Source organism: Pantherophis guttatus, chromosome 9 (assembly GCF_059756535.1).
Source record: "Pantherophis guttatus breed Tessera chromosome 9, ASM5975653v1, whole genome shotgun sequence".
In the NCBI taxonomy this organism is placed as follows: domain Eukaryota; kingdom Metazoa; phylum Chordata; class Lepidosauria; order Squamata; family Colubridae; genus Pantherophis; species Pantherophis guttatus.
The window spans coordinates 16,662,934-16,688,903 of NC_142071.1; the positions used below are offsets into that span (position 1 = coordinate 16,662,934).

At 39.8% G+C, this 25,970-nt stretch overlaps 2 protein-coding genes across 34 annotated transcripts in view; one reads left to right on the top strand and one right to left on the bottom strand.

The window, feature by feature from the left end:
• The window catches only part of FEZ1 (fasciculation and elongation protein zeta 1), a 48,077-nt gene extending 37,790 nt beyond the window's left edge, over positions 1-10,287 (top strand). For 4 of the 5 annotated variants that reach the window (XM_034436980.3, XM_087875866.1, XM_034436978.3 and 1 more), the window contains 2 exons: positions 8,391-8,456; positions 9,907-10,287. In XM_034436980.3, coding sequence (XP_034292871.1) covers positions 8,391-8,456; positions 9,907-9,923 — 83 coding nt within the window. In that variant the 3' untranslated portion in view covers positions 9,924-10,287. Of the gene's footprint in view, positions 1-2,641; positions 3,373-8,390; positions 8,457-9,906 lie in introns of those variants that run through there. The other variant, XM_087875867.1, reaches the window with a different exon arrangement.
• A 6,728-nt stretch (positions 10,288-17,015) lies between these two features.
• The window catches only part of PKNOX2 (PBX/knotted 1 homeobox 2), a 338,759-nt gene continuing 329,804 nt past the window's right edge, over positions 17,016-25,970 (bottom strand). For all 29 annotated transcript variants that reach the window (XM_087875587.1, XM_087875603.1, XM_087875606.1 and 26 more), the window contains 3 exons: positions 21,711-21,787; positions 18,790-18,968; positions 17,016-17,765 (listed from right to left, as the gene is read on the bottom strand). In XM_087875587.1, coding sequence (XP_087731713.1) covers positions 17,521-17,765; positions 18,790-18,968; positions 21,711-21,787 — 501 coding nt within the window. In that variant the 3' untranslated portion in view covers positions 17,016-17,520. The remainder of the gene's footprint in view (positions 17,766-18,789; positions 18,969-21,710; positions 21,788-25,970) is intronic.

Here is a 25,970-nt window from a genome sequence, read left to right on the forward strand (position 1 = left end):
CAGATAGAAGAATAAGAAATGACATCTTGCAAAAGTCTTTTGTTTCTACCCTACAAGTGGATGGAAGGGAGATTGCGATTTATAAAGAGCTGCCGCCTAAGATGCTAAAAGACAGAAAGGATTTTGGATTTTTTGTGACTGAACTAAAGAAACAACAAATTTCATTTAGATGGGATGTTCCAATTGGCATAATATTGAGGTATTAAGGAGAAAAATATCGATTAAATACTGTTGAAAAAGCGGAAGAATTTTATCTTAATGTTTTTAAAATTGGCCCAACATCTCCATGTACATCTTCAGTATTAGGAATACAGGAGGGTGATAAAGAAAAGCAAATTGAACGAGAGACTGAAGTCCAGTGGAAGCAGATGGAGATGGAGCCAATGGAAATACAAGGAACCATAGGGGGCTTTTTGGATGAACCATTCCCGAATCTTCCTGTAAAGGTTATAGGTGGACTACCTAAAAATACAAGAGAAGTGGCTTTGGATCTTGATCTGATGTCCTACAAAGTTAAAGACCAGCGTATAACTTGATCAGCCTACAAACAAATTCCAGAAAAACAACAACAACAGAGGTCTAAGCCAGCACAAGGCAAGAAAAGAAGCAGGTTCCACAAAACTAGAAAATTTTAGATCAATATTTCTCCTGAATATGGATTATAAAATTTTTGCAAAATTATTAGCCAACAGATTATTGCCAGTTATTTAAGAACTGATTCATGATTAAGCAGGATTTATAGAAGACAGATATATGAAAGACAATGTGAGGCAAATTATAGATTTATTGGACTATCTTGAGAAGAATAAACAGATCCCTGCAGTGCTGGTGTTTAAGCATGTGGAGAAGGCCTGTAATCGAGTGAATTGGAACTTTCTATTATAGATTTTAAGAAAGATGGATTATCTGTACGTTGAAGGGAATAGCCATGAGGCAAGAGGATTATGGGGATTATGGAATAAGGGCATGTGCAGTTGATCTGGTTGTTACCCTAACATGCTCGATGGAATTAATAATCTAGATGAAAGACTTTATAGAAGATATCATACAGAATATAAATATAAAGTCATTCGGGGGAGGTTATATATAGAAGTACTCTTCAATGATGGCAGATGGCAACTAAAGACATTAAATACACTGTTGGAAGAAGGATTTGATGTGACTGTTTAGATGCTATAAATTATTATATATGGTGGACCTGCGGGAAAGTGGGTGAAACAAAATTGATATGGTATATGGTGTTAGGCTAGGTTACTGATTGTTCAATATTGGAAAAGGAATGTTATATTTATTATTAAAGAATGGACTCTGAAGGTGGCCAGTTTCGCAGAAATGGTGAAGATATCAGCATACATAAAAGACCGGACCCAAGAGTGGAGTGGAAGAAATGGATAGATTATGTGCAGAATAAATATTAAATTAGGAAGTACCAGATAACTTTTAGTTGAATGTTGTGTAGAAATGTATAGTATACAGGGGATAGAATACTAGAATGTCAGGAAGAAATGTATACTACACAGGGGGTAGAGTAGATGGGCGGTAAAGTATTATATAATGTGATTTGGATTTGGATTTCATCCTGGGGAAGCCATGGGGGGAGGGGAGGGTAAGGGAGGACTAGAGAGGGAAAGTGGGGGGGGAAAGGGGGAAAATTTGTATTTGTAAAACTTTTTCAATAAAAAAAAAAAAGAAAATGGTAGCCTTTCCTATTTCTGGATTGAGTTCATTGCCCATGTCTTATTCTAAAAACCAAATTCAAACTACTGGGACTGCTGCTTCCAGAATTCCAACCAACATGCCCCAAAGTGTGTTTGCAGTCTCCCTGTAGCTAAGAGCAGAGAAGGCTGTGTTAAGTTTTGCCAGTGATTGAAATTAACCATTGTGCTAAGAACCTTGATGGGATCATAGAATATCTTTACAGCACAGGCCTTTAATAGCTTTCCTTTAACAACATCTGGTAACTGTCACATTAACACCAGGCAGCTCTGCAATTCAACACAGACCTAAAACTGTGCAAAACACAGGGCAACCTGCCCTGGCCTCTTTCCCCTCTTTTTCTATGCCAGCCGTTTCTAACTTTGGTATCCCTGTCTTGATCTAAAATGCATAAAATATGTTTCTGCTTGCTTGATGGCATTTAGGGCCTTCTGTGTGATTCTGTGCAATTCTGAAATTCAGATCTTCTTAAAACAGGACCAATAAAGTGAAGGACTCATCTTAAGTGCCAAATGCTGTAGGAATAGGGCTATTTCCCAAATGATTTGTAGTTACAAGCCAGAGCTGCAATGTCATCAGAACTCTGTGGATTGAGTAGCAGCTTTGTGCCTGCTCTCCTTTTTACTCTCTATTTTTATCCCTTTTAAATCCTTTTAAAATACTCTTTTAACTTTTAAATCAATTTTAACCTTTATTTCCCCTTTTTACTTTTTATTCTCTATTTTTATTTTTAATTTTTAACTCTCAATTTTAATTTTTAACTTTTTAACTTTTAGCTATTAATTTTACTATTCGAAAGGTTCACTTTTTATCCTGGCTTTTTACCTCAGCTTTTACTCCAGCTGGTGAAGCATTTAGTGAATGAGAGGAAGTAAGTCTTCCCTACTAAGCAAACCAGCTATCCATGGCAGTCATCCAGTGCTCAGACAACCTAAGATCCTGACTGTGGCTTATTCATATAGCGACTGATTTGCCCCAGGGAAGAACCTTTGCAGCTGTGTTTGACTGGAGTCTGGATGGCCTCTGCCAAGGGGAAGAAAAGAAAGACGGCATATTGCTCTCCAAACAGTAAGGAAGGTGGAACCAATCCTCAAAAGCAACAGAAGATTGACGGATTTTGCCAGCCTTTGCACTCAACAGTGGGTCGTGCATCCTCCCCCCTTTCCCTGCCGGTTAGCTGTGATGTTTTGGCATTGTTTGGGGATTCCACCCTGGAGTGGGAATTGCAGGCAGAGGAGAATCAATCAGGAAGTCAGCTGGGAAGCTTGCAAACCCCTCTGCGTAATTTGATGACAAATGACTCAGCAACTTTGGGTGAATTGGCTCCAGGCCGGGACAAGGGCTTAGAGTCGGAGTTTTACAACCATAGTGAATTAGCTTCAGGACTTGAAAACCAGCTAAATGTTAGTACAAGGGATTTCATTAGCCGACACAGTATGCTCACTTCTCAGACAGTCTTGGCCATTTTTGACCAATTTGTAGAGGTGCGTTTAAAGTTGGACTCTGTGATCAATTTTATTGCTGCGGCACAGACGAAAAAGCCGCAGGTATGTTCAACTGGCTGTCAGACAGAACGACCTGGCCAGATGGTGCAACCAAGGGAAAGAACAAGCGGACAATATATTGACTGTAAACATGGAAAAAAAGCAAGAGATGGTGAGCTGGTTGGACCTGAAATCCCACGGTACAGGAGTAGGGGGTGAAACAGGCGATTATTGAAGGAGCAGATTGTATTGAATATATATAATTCTGAGATAAATGTGGGTAGATGGTCTTCAAAAAGACAGATAGTGACCTCTTTGTCACAGCTTATTCGGTTGACAAGGGGGCAGTAGATTTGGCAGCATATGAACATCTTCCACAATGTGATAATTATTTCAGAATTCTTTTTAAGTTCAAACAACAGCTCTTCCCAAGCCTGCTTATGCGAATGAGAGGATTCTTGGCTTATTATCAAATTTTACCTACCCGAGTTTTTTCTAGTGGTGAGGTCATCCCGCTAATTCAGAGAGCCCCTAGGGAGAGTGTGGCAGTGCATGGGACAGCTGTTTGGGAAAGTGGACTGAATAGGGAAAGCAGGCTGGCCGAGGTAGGGAGGAGATTTAGCGTTACAGAGGAAATGTCAGTTAGGGTTTTGGACCCAGCTGAAGTGAAACGTCCTTCAGTTGGCTTGGTACAAGATGAGACATTCGATTCTGCCTGTTTGGAAACTTTTTCCTCACTTTCACAAATGGAGCAGCAAGAAGTACTTAAAAAACTTAAAGAGACGAGGAAGCTGCTGAAGCAGACTATTTCCTCTGCTGCTCCTTTAGCGTCGATAGCTCTACCCCCTTCAAGGCACGATGCAGCTCCGGAGAGTCAGCAGCCTATAAACCCAGGAAGCCTGATGCCCACGTCTATACACCACAAGGTACCAGAGACAGTAGATTTGATAACACAAAGTGTTGTGGGACAAACATCGGAGATGGAAGGCACCCAGGAAGGAATCCCCCAATCCCCCTTAGTGGCAAAGATGATACCAAGAAACGACACAAACGTGGTGCCTCATGCAAAATCATTTACTGTGGAGGCAGAGATTAATAGAGCCTATGGACCTGCAAGTCCGAAAGTAACAGGCAGTGCAATGACGCCCAAACAGACTTCTATTGAACTCAGGCGATTAAATGGATGTGTGTGTGTAAATGAGGGAGGAGGGGTAGGAGAGATTATCCAAGAAGCCTGACTAGGAAATAGTGAGCAACCACGTCCTTCAAGAGTGCACTTCCTCTCTTGGAATGTGGCAGGATGGAGAGGAAGTTGGTGCACAGATGACTGTATTAAATTTTTAAATAGGTACCATGTAATTGCCTTGCAGGAGACATGGGTTAGCAGCGATGAGACCCCAATTGAGCTCCCCGGGTTTAATATTTGGCAACTGCCAGCAAAGAGAGTAGCTAAAAATGGAAGAGTCTCTGGAGGATTGGGCATCTTGGTAAAAGCCGAACTAGGATGGAAGGGAAATGAGATATGCTTGGAGGATGGCCCTCTATTTTTTCAAGCAATCCATTTGGCATATGAAGGGAAGTCAATGATATTTGCAAATGTGTATGTCAACCCAGCAATGGGGGATTTGTGGGAGGCTCTAGAGGTAAAAATATTAGATATATGGAAAAAATTCACAAAAACACCTCTAATTTTGGCAGGAGACTTTAATGTGCGTGTGGGTCCCTCGTTGGAATGTTTTATTGAAAACGGTACAATTCCAGAGGGATATTTACATAACCAACAATCATGGGTCTCCCAAGACAGGAAAAAGAACAAAGATGGGGGGAAATTTCTAACTATGGTATACAACTGTAACCTCCAAATTGTAGGCCAGTACTCGGAGCTCAGAAGGTACCCCATAACTTTTTTTGGCCCCAAGGCATGTAGTTCTATTGATTATTTTTGTGTCTCTCACAGCCTAGTAGCAGGGGCAACTTCGGTCTTGACGTTACCAAGGCCAGAAAGTGATCACCTTCCGATTGTGACGTCCCTGGCAATCCCTTCAGATTTAAGGAAAAGGAATCAAACAATCCAACAAATAGGCCTCAACTTAGAAATAGCCCAAGAGAGAAGATTAACATGGAAGAGGGTTGATAGCAAAGCAGTGACTGAATTCATGATTTCACCATGTATGGAAGCCTTAGCGCATATATGCTCAAACAGTACGGGTGAACAAGAGCCTATAGTTTGTTTTGTGGAAATATGCCATAAATTGAAGCATTTTTCCATCACTACCAAGCCAATGGGCCAGTCTGATTCTAGTTACTCAACATGGTTTGATAATGACTGTAAGGAAAAGAAAAAACAGCTTAGGAAATCACTTAGGAGATACTTAATCAGCCCAAACATGGAACTACAGAAGGAGTATATTACCATAAGGCAGAAATATAAACAGCTACTGAAGAGAAAAAAGGCCTTGTATATTGACAATTTATGGGCTGGTCTAGAACAGGCAGCAAAGGTGGCCTCACCCACACTATTCTGGTTGGAGGTCTCAAAAATTATTAGAGATAGAAAACTAATAAGTGACCCAAACATTAGTGCAGAAAGATGGGAGAAGCATTTGGCCACGCCAGCAGCAGCAGAAAGCTCTGATGAGCTTATATCCTCTCCGAGCTTGATACAGGAATATGAAGCCTTACCGCAGTGGAAAGAAGTGTCAATCACAGAGGTGAGGAGTTTAATCTCCTCCCTGAAGACAAACAAAGCTCCAGGACAGGATGCGCTCCCGGCATCGTTATTTAAAGATAACATAGCCTGGTGGGCGCCCGTCCTGGCGGGTCTCTTTACTTTTATCAATAGAACAGGGCAAATTCCTGCCAGTTGGCATTCATCAATAATTATCCCCTTACATAAAAAAGGCTCTAGAGATAACTCAGATAATTTTCGATTAATTAGTCTAATCGATATTTCAGCAAAAATTTATGCTAAGCACTTGCTTCATAAATTAGAGGACTGGATAATGAGAAATAATATCTTAGCTGAAGAGCAGTCAGGTTTCAGGAGCGGAAGATCTACTATGGATAATTGTTTTGTGCTGGACCATCTAATAACAAAGTTTAAGTCTTGGAAAAAACCTCTGTATGTGGCATTCATAGATTTGAAGGCAGCCTTTGATACAATTGATAGAAAAATTTTATGGGATAAATTGTTATATTTAATTTGACTGTTATACATGGAAACCCAAGTAAGAGTTCGAGTGAATAGGTCAGGATCGGTAACAAATGCAATCCCATTAAAAAAGGGCGTCAGACAAGGTTGCATTTTAGCCCCAACACTTTTTAACTTATATTTAAATGACCTCCCAAAATGTCTGGAAGATACATCACTCCATGGGCCTAGTATAGGAACAAGACAGGTCAATTGCTTGTTATATGCCGATGATATAATTTTGTTGTCGGCCTCACAGGTGGGGCTATGAAGGTCACTTGGGAGGTGGGGCAGCATATTGTATAAAAAATCGCCTGACAATTAATATAGAGAAATCAAAGGTAATGATATTTAGCAGGCAACAAAATATGAGGAGATGGGTTTTAAATGACAGAAGAATAGAACAAGTTCAGTCATTTACCTATTTAGGGCTAGTATTTCAGACAAATGGCAAATGGAATAAGCAGGTAAAAGCCGGAGCTCGGAAGGCCATGGCTCAGATGGCTCAATTAAACAAACTTATTTTAGAGAAAACTCCATTTTCATTAATCCCAGTGCTAAAGGTCTTCCAGGCGAAAATTGAACCAGTACTTACCTATGGGGCAGAAATATGGGGGTCAGTTAAGCTGCCTGGGCTGGAAACCCCTCAAAATAAGTTCCTGAGGAGAATTTTGGCAGTGTCCCCTGGAACCCCAGCATGTGTAGTAAGGGCAGAAACAGGAGTCCATGCGACTGGCACTAGGGCCTTGTTGAAGACTGTTTATTATTGGTTGAGAATAATCGAGATGGAGGAAGGGAGGTTACCAAAATTAGCGCTAATGGAGCAGATTATCTCAAGTAATAAAAATAACTGGTTATCAAGAGTTCTGAAGCAGGTATCTAGCTCTGGTATCCCTTTAAATTGGCAGCAGTACGACTACAGGCAGATCCGAAATTGGATTGCACAGAGATTTAAGGACATAAGTGCCCAATCGGATATTGCACAGGTGACAGCAGTAAAAGTTTGCCCTTGGTTATCAGCCAATAAACAAATTTTCAAAATAAAAAAATATTTAGCTGTGCCTTTGTTTCCCGTCCTGAGAAGATTCTTTACAAAATTGAGGTTGGACCAACTTGGAACAAATATGCTCTGGGGTAGATATAAGGGTATTCCTGTAAGGGAAAGGGTCTGTCTATGTGGGACGGGGGAAGTCGAAACAACGTCCCACGTAATTTTTGATTGCCCCCTATATTCAGACCTGAGGGAACATCAACTGGGCAGGATCTTTTATACCAGCACCCCTAAGTCTAAAGAGCACTTTTTGCGATATTGTTTGTTAGGTTCCAACTTGCAGTTGGTAAAATGGATTATTAATTTGTGGTAAAGTTGATGGAAAGGAGGGCAAAGTTGGTGCAGCAAAATGCGGTAGATTGTAAGAATGACCACTTGATCTAACAATGTAATTTTAATAGCAGTTAACACTGATTGGGTAGATGCAGGGGCGACATTATAATATAATTTTAATTATATTTAAATGGTACTTTAAATTATTGTATTTTATCCTGATTTTATTTTAGATCGTATTTTATTCTAATTGTATTTTAATTGCAAGTTATTCCAATCTTACTTAATTTGTTTTACCAAACCTTTGTAATGATTTGTCTTTGTAATTCTGCACTTGATATGGCCCAAAGGGCTAATCAATAAATAAAATTGAATACAAGCCAGAGCTATGGGTTCCATAATTCTGGACTCTCCAAATTAGCTCCTGTGTCTCAAGTAGTCCAGAACACTGGCAAGTTGCAGAAGATCTGAATATAAGTCTGGTTTGCTTCCATATCTGGAACTGATGGGGTGCTATCTTGCTCCTTGCCTCACTTGGCATATAAGGATTGGTTGTGGAAGGTAGAGTAAATGTGGCAGGGGAATAGTTGATGTTTCAGTGCCCAGGCAGGTTAAAAAGAGAAACAACTCATAAACAGGACTCGCTAATGATTTTTGCCCCAACTTGTTTCCTCAGTTCTCTTTGCCATGAAGGAAGACAACGAAAAAGTCCCTACACTGCTGACTGACTACATTTTAAAAGGTAAGAGTAGGAACAGAAGAATCAGCTGCAGAGTTAGATGATGGGTCCACTAATCTTATCTCCTTGATTCAGCAGAAATTATTCTGCAACGCAGAAATCTTTCTTAGATTTTTTAAAATTGATATCCAAAGCTTTCACTGGAGTCATCTGGCACTGAATATGCAGCCTTTCCTACAGAGGCCAAAAGAAAAGATGACACCATTTACGTCTTTCTCAGTCTGGGCTGCATCTTATGTCCTTCAGTTTTCTAGCCCTCATATTAGGATGCTTAGCAATAACTAGTTTGCGGAGTTTCTTTTTCTCCTTGGTGTATAACTTCCCTCCAGCCTTTGTAAAGCAAACATGCTTGAGCTGATGATCTGTTCCTGCAGATCACTGTTTTTTTTTATTAAACTGCCCTATATAGACATGAATTCAATAAAATGAATGTATGTCTTTTTAAAAATATGTACATTTTGTTGAACAAGTTTTAACAATGGAAGTCATGTTTCAAGGACTGAATTTGCTTTTTTGATGGTCTTGGGCCTTCTCGGTTTATTAGTAGTGCTTATAGTAGCTCCAGGAGAAGAAAATATCTGCAATTCAAGATGGAGCTGTGGAGTCCTCTCTGAGGTCCTCTCTGAGGTCCTCTCTGAGCTTGGTTGTTTTCTTGCAGAGATTTCATGACCCAAATAGTCATGAGGGGGTGGAGTTTGTTCTCTGTTGCTTACCCTCTCAGTGCTGGGGGGAATATTGTTTTTTTCTTGGTTGCTCCCTGGTTAGGCTGTTGAGAGCAAACCCACTCCCTTCTAGCACTGATGATGATACTTAGTTGGGTAATGAAACATCTGCAAGAAAACAACCATGAGAGCACCAAGGACCCCACAGTCGTCCTCCTTCCTCTCCACAAACCTCATTCTCTTCTAGCACCGATGATATTACCTAGTTGGATAATCAAACATCTGCAGGAAAACAACCAAGTTTAGGGAATACAAATGGTTCCACAGCTTAAAGTAGCTATTCATAGAAACAGGAACAACAGTTTCACCCAAGTTTAGGCTTGAATGAAGAGTATTGAAGTTAAACTAGATTAAACACACACACACACACACACATACAGTATAATTGGGACATTGTGAGAGCTCAACAACAATAAAAAGAGTTCCGCTGTCTGCTATCTGGTGTATATGCAAGGGGTGCTGGTATTTTCTCATCAATATACACTGCCTGAATTAATGCAGCCGGGAATTGAGTCTGGATGAATCTAATTTCCTTGTACTAATTTGAAGGAAAGTAGGTAGAAGATGCACTGCCCTCAACAGTGATTGTCTTCAGCCATAGCAACTAAAGAAGTGAACCGTTGAGAACATTTTAATGATTTTTATTAAGTTTATGCTCTTAGCAGTAAAACCAGAATCCATTGGACTGAAGAATTCCATACACTGAATTTCCTTTCTTTCCCTTCTTCCAGTTCTCTGTCCTACCTAAGCTCCACATTCTGAGCATCATGAAGACAACAGGAGATCAGGCCAGGGTGTCATTCCATCACAGGACTGCATGACATAATGTACACTTCTGAATTGTGTATTTAAGATGTATAGCATTAACTGGGGTTAAATACGAGTGAAATTCTATCCTTCACTGTTGGTTTCTAGTCATAGTCAACATTGAATGCATGAGTGAAGGCAAGGGATGCGCGTTCCCCCACTCTCTTCCCCCCCTCTTCTCTCTTTTGCCACCTCCGTCTTGGAGGGTGGGCATTGCTTTATTCCATGTACCCTCCTTCCCCCTTCCCCCAAGCAGTTATGAGACTAATTTGAATACTGAAATAAAACTTTCATTTAATTAAAAAGTTGTCATATTTCTCGAAAATTTTATTGCTGGGAGGAAAAGTTTCCTTTCTGCTACAAACAAATTCATTTCGATTTGGGTAAAAAGATGATTTTGTTTAGCACACGCTATGCAGAAAATAGATTCCCAGATATCAGTGAGAAGAGAAACCAATCCAATATTTAATTTGTAGAACACTTAAAATGTTGGAGCGTAGGAATCAAGGGAGCTGCTTCACTTCCAGACTATGCTGGGAGAAAAAAGATACTTCCTTTTGTTCACCTTGTGCGGAATCTGAGTGAAGAACCTATTGTTCCTATTTGGTACCATGGTCTGTTTGGCTGGACAAGGAGCAACTTCTCATTTCCCCAAGGCTGGCATGTCCAGATGAGTTTGTGTGTATGTGTTTCCTCTCCAAGTGATGCCTCACTAATGTATTGGACTTTGACAACCAGATTCTCAAGCCAGCATGGACATATGCTGAAGAGAACCAGGTTGGGAAAGGTTGGTGTGTGTGTATGTGTGTGTGTGAGAGAGAGAGAGAGCAAGAAAGAGAGAAAAGTGTCATTGTAGGTTCACATTATATAAAGTGACATCCTTCTTGGAGATTAATTCTGCTGCTGAAAGTAAGTCCAGAGTAGACATTAAGATTGTGTGCCCCTCACCGTTTGGCTCACAACACTGACATAGTGACATGCTTGGGCCACCTCCTTTGCTTCAATTAATGCTCCCTTTAACATTGTATATTGATGAAGGTGCAACTTTGATTTTATTCCAATCCTTCATTGATTTACTCTGTAAATTCTATCCACTTGTATCTTCTTTTGGGGGAAAGCTGCATTGCATTATTTAGCTTTCTGGGATGAGAAAAATGATGGTTTGTCATTTGTATTTTATCGTCTTCTTGATTCCAACCTTGTCTCCCTGCTGCTCTAGTATTATCGAATGAAGCTGTATGCCTGTTGTTGCACAAGATCCTATCCATTTAGTTCATCTTTTAAAAAAAAATTCTGAAGGGGCGAGTCAAAGAGCTTCTATGCATATTCATGTTGGCTTCCAAACAGCAGATATGCAAATTAGCAGGCTAATTTTTAATGAGTCCTAGCTGAAGATCCCAAAGGAAGCTGTACACTAAGCCTTTGCTACCTCTCCTGCCAGCCCCCAGGAAAAGATTTGACAAAATTTATGGCATCGTAAAACAAAGCTGTAATGAAGTACTGCATACATCGTGCTATGGCTGACCTTTATTATGGCTTTCTGAAGTGCACCTGGTAGGGCCTTTTCATTATAGGAAGTGACATCCTTCTTAGAGATTAATTTGGCTGCTGAAAATAAGCCCAGGCTAGACACAAGATTGTGTTCCCATCACATTTTGGACCACAACGGTGACATGTTTTTACCACCTTCCTTGCTTCAGTTAATGCTCCCTTTAGCATTGTACAGGTGGTCCTAGACTTACAAGTTCATTTAGTGACTGTTCAAAGTCACAACGGCATTGAAAAAAGTGACTTATGATCGTTTTTCACAGTTACGATATTTGCTGCATCCCCATCATCATGTGATCAGAATTCAGATGGTTGGCAACTGGTTCATACTTACGACCATTGCAGCTTCCTGGGGTCATGTGATCACTTTTTGCAACCTTTTGATAAGCAAAGTCAATGGGGAAGCCAGATTCACCAGGTTACTAGCTTATCAATGGCAGCAATTCACTTAACAACTGTGGGAAGAAATGTCATAAAAAGGGGCAAAACTCATTTAACAAATTCTCACTTAAGAACAGAAATTTTGGGCTCAGTTGGGGTCATAAGCCAAGGACTACCTGTATACCGATGAAGCTGCATCTTTGATTTTGGACCAGTCTTTCCTTGATTTACTCTGTAAATGTCTATCCGCTTGTGTCTTCTTTGGGGTGATTTGTCCAGATAGACTGTAGCTTTAGCTATTAGGTCTGGCTCTAACCTTGATGCTGGCATATGCCTGTTCTTAAGGGTCTGAACAAGGGTTTCCTCCAAACAGTGGTGAGCTTTTCTATACTCAACAATGTAATGATTGGGCTAGTTGTGGATGAAGTCTCTCAATCATCCAGGCAAAGGTTGAATCATTGCAACTGGACTAATCTTTTTGCTCCTCTAAGATGTTTTGCTGTTCATCCAAGCAGTTTCATCAGTCCAGTTGGGCAAAGAGTCTTTGGAACAGGGATTCGTACCAGATCGCCTGATCTGGTAGCGATGGTGCGGGTGGTTCAGAGAACTGGTAGCAAAAATCCCTGCCCCCCCCATGCCCAGCTAAGCCGCATGATCATCAGAGGCTTTTTTTTTTTACTTTTAAAAGCATTTTTTTCGGCTGAAGAGGTTGTAGAAAAAATGCTTTTAAAAGTTAAAAAAAAAAAAAGCCCCTGATGATCGTGAGGCTCAGCTGGGATCGTCAGAGCCTTTTAAAAGCATTTTTTCTACAACCTCTTCGGCCGAAGTGGTTGTAGAAAAAAAAATGCCTTTAAAAGGTAAAAAAAAGCCTCTGACGATCCTAGTCGAGCAGCACGATCGTCAGAGGCTGTTTTTTTACTTTTAAAAGCAATGTTTTTAAAAGTAAAAAAAAAAAGATTGCGCGCCACTGCTGATCACCCCTCACGCGCTTTTCTGCTTACTGCAAGCCTACTTTTGGCATGCACTGCATGCGCGCACCTCACATTTGGTGCGTGGTGCGCACTGCGCATGCACAGCCAGCGAACCAGTAGTAAACCGGTTCAGATTTCACCACTGCTTTGGAATGTACATAGAGCAAAGAATATTGATGCAGTCTATATCAAGAATAGGAGTGTACAGCAGGATAGGTTCAAAGTATTTACATCAGCAGTATCTGTGTAACTACACTTTGTCTATGGAGCTCTTAAACTCAAAACCCAGCGAGAAGCAACTTCCTATTTAAGACTATGCTTAAGACTACAGGCTGCATTTAGATGTCATGGTTACTCTGGGCTTAACATGATGAGGATCAGCTTGGGAAGAGAGTGGGCATACACACCCACACTTTTCTGTTTGCTCTTCTAATATGGCTGCTGTGCAAGGAGAAAATGAGAAGCTTTTATTTCCAGGTCAAATTAATAAAGTTGGAAGGGACCTTGTAGGTTATCTAGTCCAACCCCCTCACCCCCCAAGCAGGAGACTCTACACCATTTCTGACAAATGGCAGTCCAATCTCTTCTTGAAAGCCTCCAGTGATGAAGCTCCCACAACTTCTGAAGGTTTAACTGCAAGAATCAACTCATTGTGGTTATGATCATTTGTGGTTGGTAGATGTCTTCTTTCAAACCATGGTTAAGATTAACTTTATGAGCACGTTGTCATTCAAAAAATAAATAAGACAATCATAACAAGGAGAGCAGTGTAGCAGGAAAGGAAATGTCAGGTTTGCATAGATTCATTTCTGTAAAGTGAATGTAATTAAAGATGGCTAATGCCTTCAGAGACCTTTAAGGATAGAGAACCTCTTTAGAGACAATCATCTGGCTGAGATACATCTGAAATACAACACCAGGAAGAGAATTTGCTGCAGTGGATTTAGACTCTCCTTATTTGTTATTCCTAAACCTTTTTAATAAGAACATGGAAAAAGGAAGGAAATACAGCTGGAAAACCTCATCTGGTAGCACTTTATCATAAATGGACATGAATTAATACTAAATTACAATGAATTTTCTATGAAATTACATATTACATTCATGCCATATCAGGATCCATAATGGAAGGAGGGGCTTGGTTTATGCCCACTGATACTCCAATACATTCTCAAGGAATTATTGTCGATTCAACCCTTAATGTAAAGTGATTGATTTAAATCTACTCCTTTTTTTAACTTTTTAAAGCAGGGGTGTCCAACCTTGGTAACTTTAAGACCTGTGGATTTCAATTTCCCAAATTCCCCATCCGTCCATCCATCTCTCCTTGCTGGGGAATTCTGGGAGTTGAAGTCCACAAGTCTGAAAGTTGCCAGGGATGGACACCTCTGCTTTAAAAAGTTAAAAAAAGGAGTAGATGGTAAATGTGTTTTGTGAGCAAAGAGAAAGGAATTCTTAGAACTGACACTTGGATATGTTGTTGAATAGTAAAATGGGCAAAACTTTCATCTTGGAAATTCAAGATTTGTGTGGGGCTTGCAGTACAGGAAAGTGTATGAACCACTGGACAAGTTTTGGCTAAAGGAAGACAAGCCCTAGAGGGCAAAACTTTCTGCCCCACTTATTACAGCATCAGAAAAAAGGAATCAGATTGTTTGAAAACACACAGATTATAAATAAAATTATTGGTGCCTTAGTTCTCTGTTGAAAACATTGTCAGCATTCCCCTCCACCCTGTGGGAGAGAAAATTACATTCATGTCAGGAAAATGGAGTTACAGTATGTATTTCTTAAGTCAGAGACCCACAAATTGTAGCTCATAGGTTGGTTGAGACCTCCCTCCCTTTCATTTTTGCACATTGGAGACATTTTCCTGAGCACAGTGCACAAAATGAAATCAACAAACTGTCTCCGAGGGGATGTTTGAAGGAAGAAAGATGGAGCAAGAGGTTTCAGTCTGCCTAAGACAGTGCTTCACCTAAACTGCTGAGTTGGCAAATGTTGAACATTCATCACACACGTTGCCTTTATTCCTTATTAAGACATTGGCCCCTGTTTCTCTCTCGCTTTTCCTTATCTCATGATGCAAAGATTCTGCCAGAAGTCTCAATGGTGCCCAGCCTACTCTCAAGATGCCAAGCCTTCATGGCTGCAGAATGAAGGTCAAACCTCAATCATTTTGAGAGGGTTCCATGTCTGATCTACCAGAGGAAACAACACCCTTGATGTATGTTCCAACTTTAACAGAGACATGCTTACAAAAATAGCACTTAGATGTATTGTATATAGTGCTCCACAGTGCTTTCCAGCCCTCTCTAAGTGGTTTATAGAGTCAGCATATTGCCTCCAACAATCTGGGTCCTCATTTTACCAACCTCGGAAGGATGGAAGGATGAGTCAACCTTGAACTGGTCAGAATCAAACTGCTGGCAGTCGGCAGAGTTAGCCTCCAATACTGCATTCTAACCACTATGCCACAATGCCTTTTTTTTTTTTTTTTTGCCTATTAGAAGCATCATTTCTCTGGCAGGCAATTGTCCATGCCTTCCTGGAAGAAAATACAGCAGCCATGTGGGGATTTTTTTGGTGTGTGGCAGAAGCAATAAGGCCTAGCTCCATGCACAGATTCCTTTGTGGGTTATATTTAGAGCTGCACCTGTGGTTGGAGGTGATCGTTTGTCTTCACTCAACTAATTGAGCCTTTTCTAATGATATTTCTAGGATTGTCCATCTGCATGAAAACATCTGTTTCTTGAACTTGTGGCTTTTTAAAGGGAGAAAACTGCATTAGACACACACAAAAGCATTCTTAAGGCCAGTGTTTACAGTAGAGCTTGCAGGTGGAAATTGCTCAAAAACATTTCCACAAAAAGAAAGGTTCAGGGTCAACAATTCCCAGTACTGATGGATACTATAGTCATCTTTTTTTAAATGTCTGCAGCCAGATGGAAAGCATCACCTGATTCTCCCCTGGGTTCCTGTTAAGATCTTACACTACCTGACTTGTTTTACATTTTTTTTAAAAAAAATGAGGAACCGGCACGATGCAAAGTGAAGCCACCAGCAACATTTGTATTTCTAAGTAAGCCTGTGGGCCCTTTAGCATTCTTAGCACACGATGGGTGGCTGCTACTCAGTGTCTTGTTTGGAAGGATGCCTTACTTCCAAAGATAAACATAAATGGGATATTGTAGGCACCATCTCTCTTAGGATGGGGGTGGCAGATAGCATTCTGATAAATCAATGTGTCACGAAAGGTTATGCCCCTTCTGTGTCAGAAATCTTCTGACACTCTGTCTATGTCTACCAGTAGCTGTTCTCAAGCAGGTTCCTTCTTTAATTTCAAAATCCCAAATAGTTCACAGCTTGCAAAATGTTGGGGGAGCCCATATCTACTTTTCATGTTCTGTTGTAGGCAATGAATTCACTCTGCTGGGATAATGCCCACATGGAGAAATCAACCCGTTTGTAGGCTTAACTTACAATTAGCAGTGATTGCTAATGGGGAACGTTATTACAAATCCCATTCCTTAAATGTCTGGAATATGTCTTGTTGAATTTTGTAGGCTTTTTTTAATGTGAGTGTTTGTGGGCTGGAGAGCAACATAAAGGAAGGAGAGGAATTCCTGGGAAACAAGATTGTGAAAATATGATTTCCTGCACCCCACTGGATAGCTGTTCTGCTTATCTCTGTTTGAAAATACAGGAATTCTCTCTGCCACTGATTCCTTCCTGCTTTGCAAATGTTAGAAACCTGAACCTACTTGTACTCAACCAATGCATAAAGCCACCATTATGCCTTCTGTATTGGTTAGCTAATATCACATGCTATACCAAGGCATCAGCTTGGGATATTAAAATGTCACAATGTTCCACTCAGAAAGCAAACGTGATTCTTCTCTAAAAGGGATTTCGATCACAGGATGTTACCTATTTGTCATATTGATTGCAAAGCACAGACCTATGGCTTGGGGCTTCACCTGAGTCTGTATGGATTCCATATCTGCAAAACTCACAAGACATCCACTTGCAAAAGGCGTTCAACTCTCACTTGCTCCTTCGTTGAATTTCTGCCCATTTGCAAATGTTTGATTTTTTTTCCACCTACATTTCTATAAATCATTCTCTTCTAGTTTTTCTTTTTGTTTTGTAAAAACCACTGATCTTTTCTTCTTTTTTGTATCTATAAATCTCTCATAAAAGCAGTGAAAATGAAAACAGCCATGCCTCTGAACTGCATGTCACAAAAAAAGGCATTGAATTAGAACTTCCATAAAACATTCAGTCATACAGAAAACAGCTTACTCTAAAAACACTTTTGTCGTTGTGGTTATCAAAAACAAAGGCGGGAGAGAGTGGGGAAGAAACTAGTCACAATATGTCCTTGTAAACGTGTGTCCTTCACTTAAATAATCGGCTTGCACACTCGACAGGTGTTCAGTGTGCTTCCACGTCCATTCCTGCAGTTTTATACAGGTCAAGTAGGACATTCAAGAAAGGGTACTGTTGTTGAATCATATTGTTAAAGGGATGTGCTCATCAAATGTTCGGGCGCTCTCTACAATTCAGGCCAATGAGTTTCACAAGGAGGTTCAACAGTTTACAGTCGGCGACTGTTCCACCATTGGCTATAATCCTCTACTCAAGCGAGTCACTGTGCTCCAGGCCAAGGTTGCTGACGTTAGTTGTCTGGAGCTCCTCAGGATCCTCTTCCAGTTCCTCCTCCTCCTCTTCTTCTTCCTCTTCCTCCTCTTCTATTTCATCTTCCTCCTCATCTTCTGTCCCATCTAATGAATCATCATGACCCGCCATCATGGCTTGCTGCATAGCAATGGTGGCATTATCGGAGGAGAGGGTTTGGAGGTTGTCCATATTGATGGAGCCTAGAAGGAAAGGCAAAGAGTTGATAGGATAGGCATTGAAATGTTGCTGTTGACTATGACTTTGGGCCAGGCATCCAAGAACCCACTGAGGTCCCAAACGCAGTGAGGTTGATTTATGTTTTTTTTAAAAAGTACAGTAAAAGAAATAATACACAGAGTGAAGCAATATCTATTGCCTCTTCCACCCTATGAGGGAGACCCTTGATTGCCTACTATCAGGTACTGTAGCTAAGAAGTTGTGTACATAGCATTAGAGGGGAAAAAAAGAGAGTTCTTTTCTGCAAAGGGGCCTATGACCAGGTCAAACCCACCCATCCATCCAGATCTAAATGTGGTTATGTTCTGCAACCAGAAGCTCAAGTGCTATTTGGTTTTTTCATATCCTGGGATAGTATTCTTAGTAGCTGATCAGAGGGTCCTTACTGAGAAGATTAACAAAATGGTCATCCAGTGGTACTTTAGGGCTGCAAGAAGCACACTGAGTAATTTAATATGTGTGTAAGACAAATAGTTTCTCCAGGATATTACATGGTGAACTGAATGCTTAAGAGTGAATCAAGGGGAATAAATTGTCCATCAATAGTTAGCCACTAGATAGCAGTCAATAGAAAATATAGAATAGAATAGGATAGGATAGGATAGGATAGGATAGGATAGGATAGGATAGGATAGGATAGGATAGGATAGAATAGAATAGAATAGAATAGAATAGAATAACAGAGTTGGAAGGGACCTTGGAGTTCATCTAGTCCAACCCCCTGCTCAGGCAGGAAACCCTCTAGGCTCACCTGTTTTTTCCTCTATTGAGTTGCACTGAGTCTCATTATTTAAATGATGTTCTGGTCTAGGTTGTGGTCCAGTTCAAAGTTAGGGTTATTCTACAGTTCACCAATCTGTCACTTTCTAGATAGGTTGTTGTGATTCCAAGTATTGTCAACTGGCACAGCCTCAACACATCTAACAGACTGAGAATGGACCTCAATGCAAAGAGAGTCAGATGTTGCATAGATCCAGTGATTCTTACCATCAGGGTTAGTCCCGGGGTTGCCTCCTTGTTGCTGCAGAACCCCAGCTGCAATGGAGTTGGGCCAGAATCTCTGGGTTGGCCGGTGCTGGGATTTGATTTTCTTGGCTTTTGGGGCTGGATCTGGATTGCTTGCATCAAGCATAGGTTGCAAGATACGTCGCCGGGCATTGATAAACCTTTCCAGAAAGAAGATGGCATATCAAAATAAAATGCTAATTGTTGCATTTATTTATTTGTTTGTTAATGTTATATGCTGCCCATCTCATGGTTTGAGCTAACTCTGAGTGGCTTCTCGGTTTCTTTATTCTCTTGAGCTAGACAATGCATCAATGCTATTGTTTAAGAAAGACAGTCTGGCAAACTTATATTTAAGAGTTAGAAACAGACAAACACTTATATTAAACTGATCTCAACACTAAATTTCAAGATAATTTCATCCGATACTTCTTCCCAACAGCAAATGGAGAATGTCAGATTTTGAACCCTGTGGAAGGTCTTTCCTGTTGTTCCTGCTTTTATAACAGCATTTATACCAAATCAAATTATTCCTATTCCTGTTTATGCAGGTTGTTCTCATTAAGCAACCACCACTGGGACTGGCAATCTGGTCATTAAGTGAAGCCGTTTCTGAAATCGAAGAAATTTAGAATAGAATAGAATAACAGAGTTGGAAGGGAATCTAGTCCAACCCCCTGCTCAGGCAGGAAAATCCTCTGTTGAAATTGCAACTGTGCTTATGATCTGACAGCTTTCCTTTGCTTTTCAGACTTACAAATTTGTAAATGCAAGGATTGATTGTAAATTATGACTGTCATTATTGCAAACAGTTGCTAAACAAGACAGTTACTAAATGAGGACTACCTATAAAGATATTTGTCCATCTAGCTTTGATGGCCTCCTGAGTTTTTCTGACATGAGATTATTTTCTCCAACTATGCACAGGACTTTTATGTTTTGATTATTGTCTAGAGCTTTTGAAGGAAAGGCAGGATATAAATATACTATAAGTTACAAAAAACACCTATATTCAATGCTGCTCGTTGCTGATGATAAGTAACCAGCAGAGGGTGCTATTGAATTAATATAGGTCTGGAATGTAAGGAATTTGCCTTCCACAAAGAGCTGATTTTTCCTCCTCAGAAGAAAACAAATCTGTCTTGCAAATGTTCCACAAATACCAGCGTGAGCCAACAGATGCCAGAAATATCAGCCAATACAAAGAAAACATTTACAATCATGTAAAGAAAGAAACTTTACCCCACAAGCCTCTGCATGTTTACCCACTATTAATGCAAAGATTGGAACTATGTCATTTAAAAACCAGATTCATACAAGGGTTTTTCAAAGGATTAAAATATTCAGTACCGGTTCCTATAATACTCAGGCCTGGCCTTCAAATTAATTTTCGTTCAGACAGAAATGTATGGTTACTTGTGATTGTCAAACCACGCAAAGGGGCTGGAATCTCATAGACAATGCGATCATATATGAATTTTGCCCTGACTAGACTTGCCACGGTGTGGGGGCAGTGGTGAAATCCAATTTTTTAACTACCAGTTCTGTGGGCATGGCTTGGTGGGCGTGGCTTGGTGGACATGGCAGGGGAAGGATACTGCAAAATCTCCATTCCCACCCCACTCCTGAGGGAAGAATATTGCAAAATCTCCATTCCTACACCACTCTGGGGCCAGCCAGAGGTGGTATTTGCTGGTTCTCTGAACTACTCAAAATTTCTGCTTCTGGTCCTCCGAACTGCTCAAAATTTCCACTACCGGTTCTCCAGAACCTGTCAGAACCTGCTGGATTTCACCCCTGTGTGGGGGGATCTGGAATTTATCATGTCTTTGAGTTCTGATCATAAACATGGATCCTCCAGTAAAAATGAGATCCAGTTTTTACAGAGGGAGATTAAAAAAGAAAAGAGTTGTGGTATTTTATCTTATTGACCTAACGGGGGATATTGAATTTTTCCTTCACATTTTAAAAACTATAACAAAAACCAGCTTGTGGGACCCTTGGTGCTCTCTGAGCTTTGTGGTTTTCTTGCAGATGTTTCATTACCCAACTAGGTAACATCATCACTTTACTACTGATGTTACCTAGTTGGGAAATGGAACATCTGCAAAAAAATCACCAAGCTCGGAGGGCTCCAAGGGCCCCACAGTTCAGCCCCGAGCTACAAATATTCGATCAAAAGCCCGAATGTAGACTGAAGTTTTTAAATAGTTGTAATACAGGCAATATCTTCAAAAATATTGCATGAGGCCTCTGGACTAATTTAAAGCTCAATAAATAAATTACATTGAAATAATTGTTGAGACCTCTAAGGGGCTCAACTCTTTCCCAGGAGAAGTGGATAATAAAAAGAGAAAAACAAAAGAAATATCAGTAAGGAAATGGGTGTCCCCATCCAGTTTGGCTTCTGATACCACCCAAGCGCTTTAGTCCCACTGTTCATGGCTTTTCTGAGGGAATGCAAACTCTGAAAGAAACAAGGGTTACCCGGAATGTTTTAAAGCAATCTGATATGACATCATTTTCAAGGCATTGCAAGAAGACAAGTGGCCATTTGTCAGACTTCACAGAGGGACATTTTTTTAAAATGAAAAAGTCTAATCCAAGCCCATTTCAAAGAGAGAGAACAGTAGAAGGCACATCCCATGAATCTTAGAACCATCAACAGTCTGTTCCTATCAGCAGATGGATCTAGGATGAAGTATGCTTTAGTTCTTTAATGATAGACATGATTTATAGATCTACACAGATTTAATTAAGCCTGTGCACTTGTGATACTGATCCATACTTTTGGTACTACATAAGTGATCAGCCTAATCAAGAAAGCAGTTCTCTCTTTGGGCAGGAAACAAACATTTCCATTTGATTATTACACTTCAGGAAAAAAAATGATCTTTACTTACCAGTTGTTGACTTGCAACAGTGTGAGATTTGTCTGTGCTGCTATTTGCCTCTTCTCATCCTCTGTTGGATAGGGGTGCTGGAAAAAGCAAAAGGCCATGATTATCCCACACGTGATTTGTTTTGTTCCGTTACATCAGGTGGTTGAAAGAGTTCAAATTCACCTATCCTAGTGGACTGATGGAGAACAGAAATGTCACATTTTATGTTTCACATCAGGAACTAACATAAGATGCCAAACATGAGATCTCAAGGCTGCAAGTAGTGCTCAGGACCTCTCAAGAAAGGTGATGGTAGATGGTTATTTTCAATGTGATTGTAGATAGAAATTACTAAATAAATGGCAAGGAGTCATATGAACTTTATTTAAACATTTTAGTTAAGTTTACAAGTAAATGAGATTAAATCAAGTATAATTTTGTCCAGGTTCTATTTTGGCTCCTAAAAACTTCTACACCCTTCTTCTGATGCTTTCAGGTATTACCAAATATCCTACCCAATAAAAAGTAAAAATAGGAGGCTTCCTGCATGTTTTGAATCTAAATAATGGTTCATCCAATGCAGCATCATGCATAATGCTGTCCTTGGAGGTGACTAGATATTACTAGGAACATCACGGTATTTAATACAAGATGACAGGATGTCACTCCTGATCTTGTTCCTTCCTTTGTGTTATTTTTGTCCTATGCTCTTCATTATTTCTGAAGAATTGGAGAATTTGCTCACTAGCAGCAACTGAATTAAGGTCAACTGATTTTAAGGTCAGACTGACTTGGTCAACAGAAGTCAATGGACTTAATACATCAGTACAAGGAAGTTAAAAGATTGCCTGAAAAAAATCAGAGAAAAATATAATGTAAGTGTGAGACAGCTAACTAGAGAATCAGAAGTGGGTTTCACCAGGTTCTGACCAGTTCTGAGCACCGGTAGCGGAAATTTTGAATAGTTCGGAGAACCGGTAGTAAAAATTCTGACTGGCCCCACCCCCATCTATTCTCTGCCTCCCAAGTCCCAGCTGGGGATTTTGCAGTAACCTTCCCCTGCCACACCCACCAAGCCATGCCCACCAAGCCATGCCATGCCCACCAAGCCACACCCACAGAACCAGTAGTAAAATTTTTGAAACCCACCACTGAGCAGAATGATATCAGAATCATAACAGAGACTTCTGAGCCTGGGAGATGTTTCCTCAAATTGAGCCTTCAAATCCTGTCTCTAAAATCCTCTACTGTGAAATGACGTTTTTTTTTTTTTAATAGGAATGCTTTAAAACTTCATCTGAATTTTTGTTGGTGGTTTTTAGGGCATTTCTTAGCAATTCTGCAGTCTCCTTGACTGTCTCCAACTCCAGATCTGAAAATACTCTATGAAAAAAATTCCTCATGATTGCCTTCTGTTTGGATTTAATCCAGCATGAAAACCAGGGAGGTTCTAAAAATGCTGGAAAGATTATTGTGCAACGGAAGAAAACATGAGACACACCACATTCAACCTATAAGAAAATTAAAGGGAAGACTCCTATACCAATTTCATCAGGAAATTTCATCATGGAAAATTTCTTCTTCAATGAAAAAACATTTTAACCTAATTTCTCATCAGATTTTTTTTTAAATTTAAATTTTGATTTATATGCCGCCCTTCTCCGAAGATTCAGGGCGGCTTACAATGCATTAAGCAATAGCCTTCATACTATTGTATGATTGTATGATAAGAATTGAAAAATATGTGCAATACTGTACATTTTTTAAAATCACCAGCTAATTCCTAGGAAGGCACCTAAAAATTAACTGGGTGGGATCCACTTCAGTTAACGTGGCTTAAGAATGTAGACAAAGTGATCAGGGAAGAGATATTGTTGGTTGTCCATCTGATTTCTTATCCTTGCCCATTTTGGCTACTTAATTCTGCAATCAGCCTCTTAGATAGTACATTTTTTCAAATTGCATTTATATTATTTGTGTTTTGAAATTTATCCAGCTGAAAGTACATGAGCAAGCAGTCTGATACCAGATCAGTTCATTACCAAAATGAGAGGCAGGTAGAAACTATCTTTTCTATGGCAGAATTCGTTTTTTAGCCTGTAACAGTACACAGTGTGAAAAGGACACAAAAATCTGATCCTGAATTTCACCATAAATAGGTCTTGCATATAAAAGCCTAGCAGTCCCTTGAATTCTTTCCTAATAGTTCATTTTACTTTGCTACAATAAATTCACTTATCCATGCTTTGACATCGCTGGAAGCCTGTCCTTGCTGTTTCTTGCCTAGCGAGCTGACACCAATTTTATTTCAGACTCATAATCATCCAGCGTGGTTGCATCAGATCCAAAGACTCGTGGCTGAATATCAATTTTCACGGAAACATTTCAAGGTGCTTGTCTGACACTTTAACCACACAGTCGTACTATTTTTATGAGGTTTCTTTTGGGATCCTGGTGACCCCCTTCAATCACGATGCTGAATGCTGCTGATGCTGTGCCAAGAATTAAGGTATGACCTCCTACCATTTGGAGGCAGTGCAAGCATAAAAATAGCATCAAAAAACAAACCTTCTTGTTTGGCTCCAAGATCTCATATATAGCTGAAATAGTTTTGCTGTTTTGCATCTCCATTGCATCTATTGATGCTCTTGTCTTATCTCCTAATGTTAAGTAATGTGGTCCTCATTATCAGAAAATTGGACACATGTATACTGTTTTATAAAGGACTACTGCACAACCAGACATATCCCATCTAAACTTGTCCAATATTTGGCTAAATTTGCTAAATTTGTGGTAAAGTTGATGGGAAGGAGGACAAAGTTGGTGCAGCAAAATGCGGTAGATTGTAAGAATGATCACTTGATCTAACAATGTAATTTTAAGAGCAGTTAACACTGATTGGGTAGATGCAGGGGCGACATTACAATATAAATTTAATTATATTTAAATGGTACTTTAAATTATTGTATTTTATCCCGATTTTATTTTAGATCGTATTTTATTCTAATTGTATTTTAATTGCGAGTTATTCCAATCTTACTTAATTTGTTTTACCAAACCTTTGTAATGATTTGTCTTTGTAATTCTGCACTTGATATGGCCCAAAGGGCTAATCAATAAATAAAATTGAATTGAAAACCAGACATATCCCATCTAAACTTGTCCAATATTTGGCATGGATGTATAGGTAGTCCTTGACTTATGACCACAATTGAGCCCCAAATTTCCATTGCTAAGCGAGACAGTTGGATTTTGCTCCATTTTACGACCTTTCTTGCCTCAGATATTAAGTGAATCACTGTTGTTAAATCAATAACAGTTATTAAGTGAATCTGGCTTCCCCATTGACTGCTTGTAGGAAGGTCGTAAAGGGTGGTCATGTGACATTGCAACCGTCATAAATATGAACCAGTTGACAAGCATCTGAATTTTGATCATGTGACCATGGGGATGCTGCAATGGTTGTAAGGGTGAAAAACAGTCATAAGTCACTTTTTTCAGTGGCGTTGTAACTTTGAACCATTAAACAAATGGTTGTAAATCGAGAGCTACCTGCATTTATATTCTCTTTCATCAGATCAGGAAGCTGATTCCACGGAATGATTAAAACTATCTTTTATTGAAATAGGCCAACAAACAGAATTATGCAGGTCTGTCCACGTCTTTCTTCTCTTCCCATCCTCTTATACCACTGGGAGGTGGCAAGGAAGTGAGTCTAAGTCTCTTGGGAATACTCTCTCAACTTTTCTGGACTTGACACATGTTTTTTCTGCACCTGGTGTTGCCTTAATAACCTCTGGGTTTCTTCTCCAAGGTCAATCTCCTTGTCTCCTCACATATGTGTTTCTAATTAGTTGTGTTCAAACGGAGATATGCATTAAAGAGAAAACCATATTCAAGCTTTGATCCAATAAATCTGTGCAATTGTTGTAATGCATTGTTGTTGCCTGTTATCCTTCTCATCTTTCCTATTCACTTCTCCTATTGGTATCTTATGATTACATTACTTTGTTGTTTGTGTGTACACTGAGAGCTTATCCATTGGAGACAATTCCAATCACACTTGGCCAATAAAGATTTTTTCTTGTCTTTTGTGGTGCTCATGCTCAGTGGGACAAGATCTTGAGTGGAGAGATGGAGGATATTCTATATTTTCCCCTCCTAAGTTGCATTCTAGCTTTGCAACAATTTTTTCTTTTTTACTTAGATATCACCAGTGGCCAATAACCACTTATATGCAAACTTATAAAAAGATTCTCATGTAATTAAAATTGTCCTGAT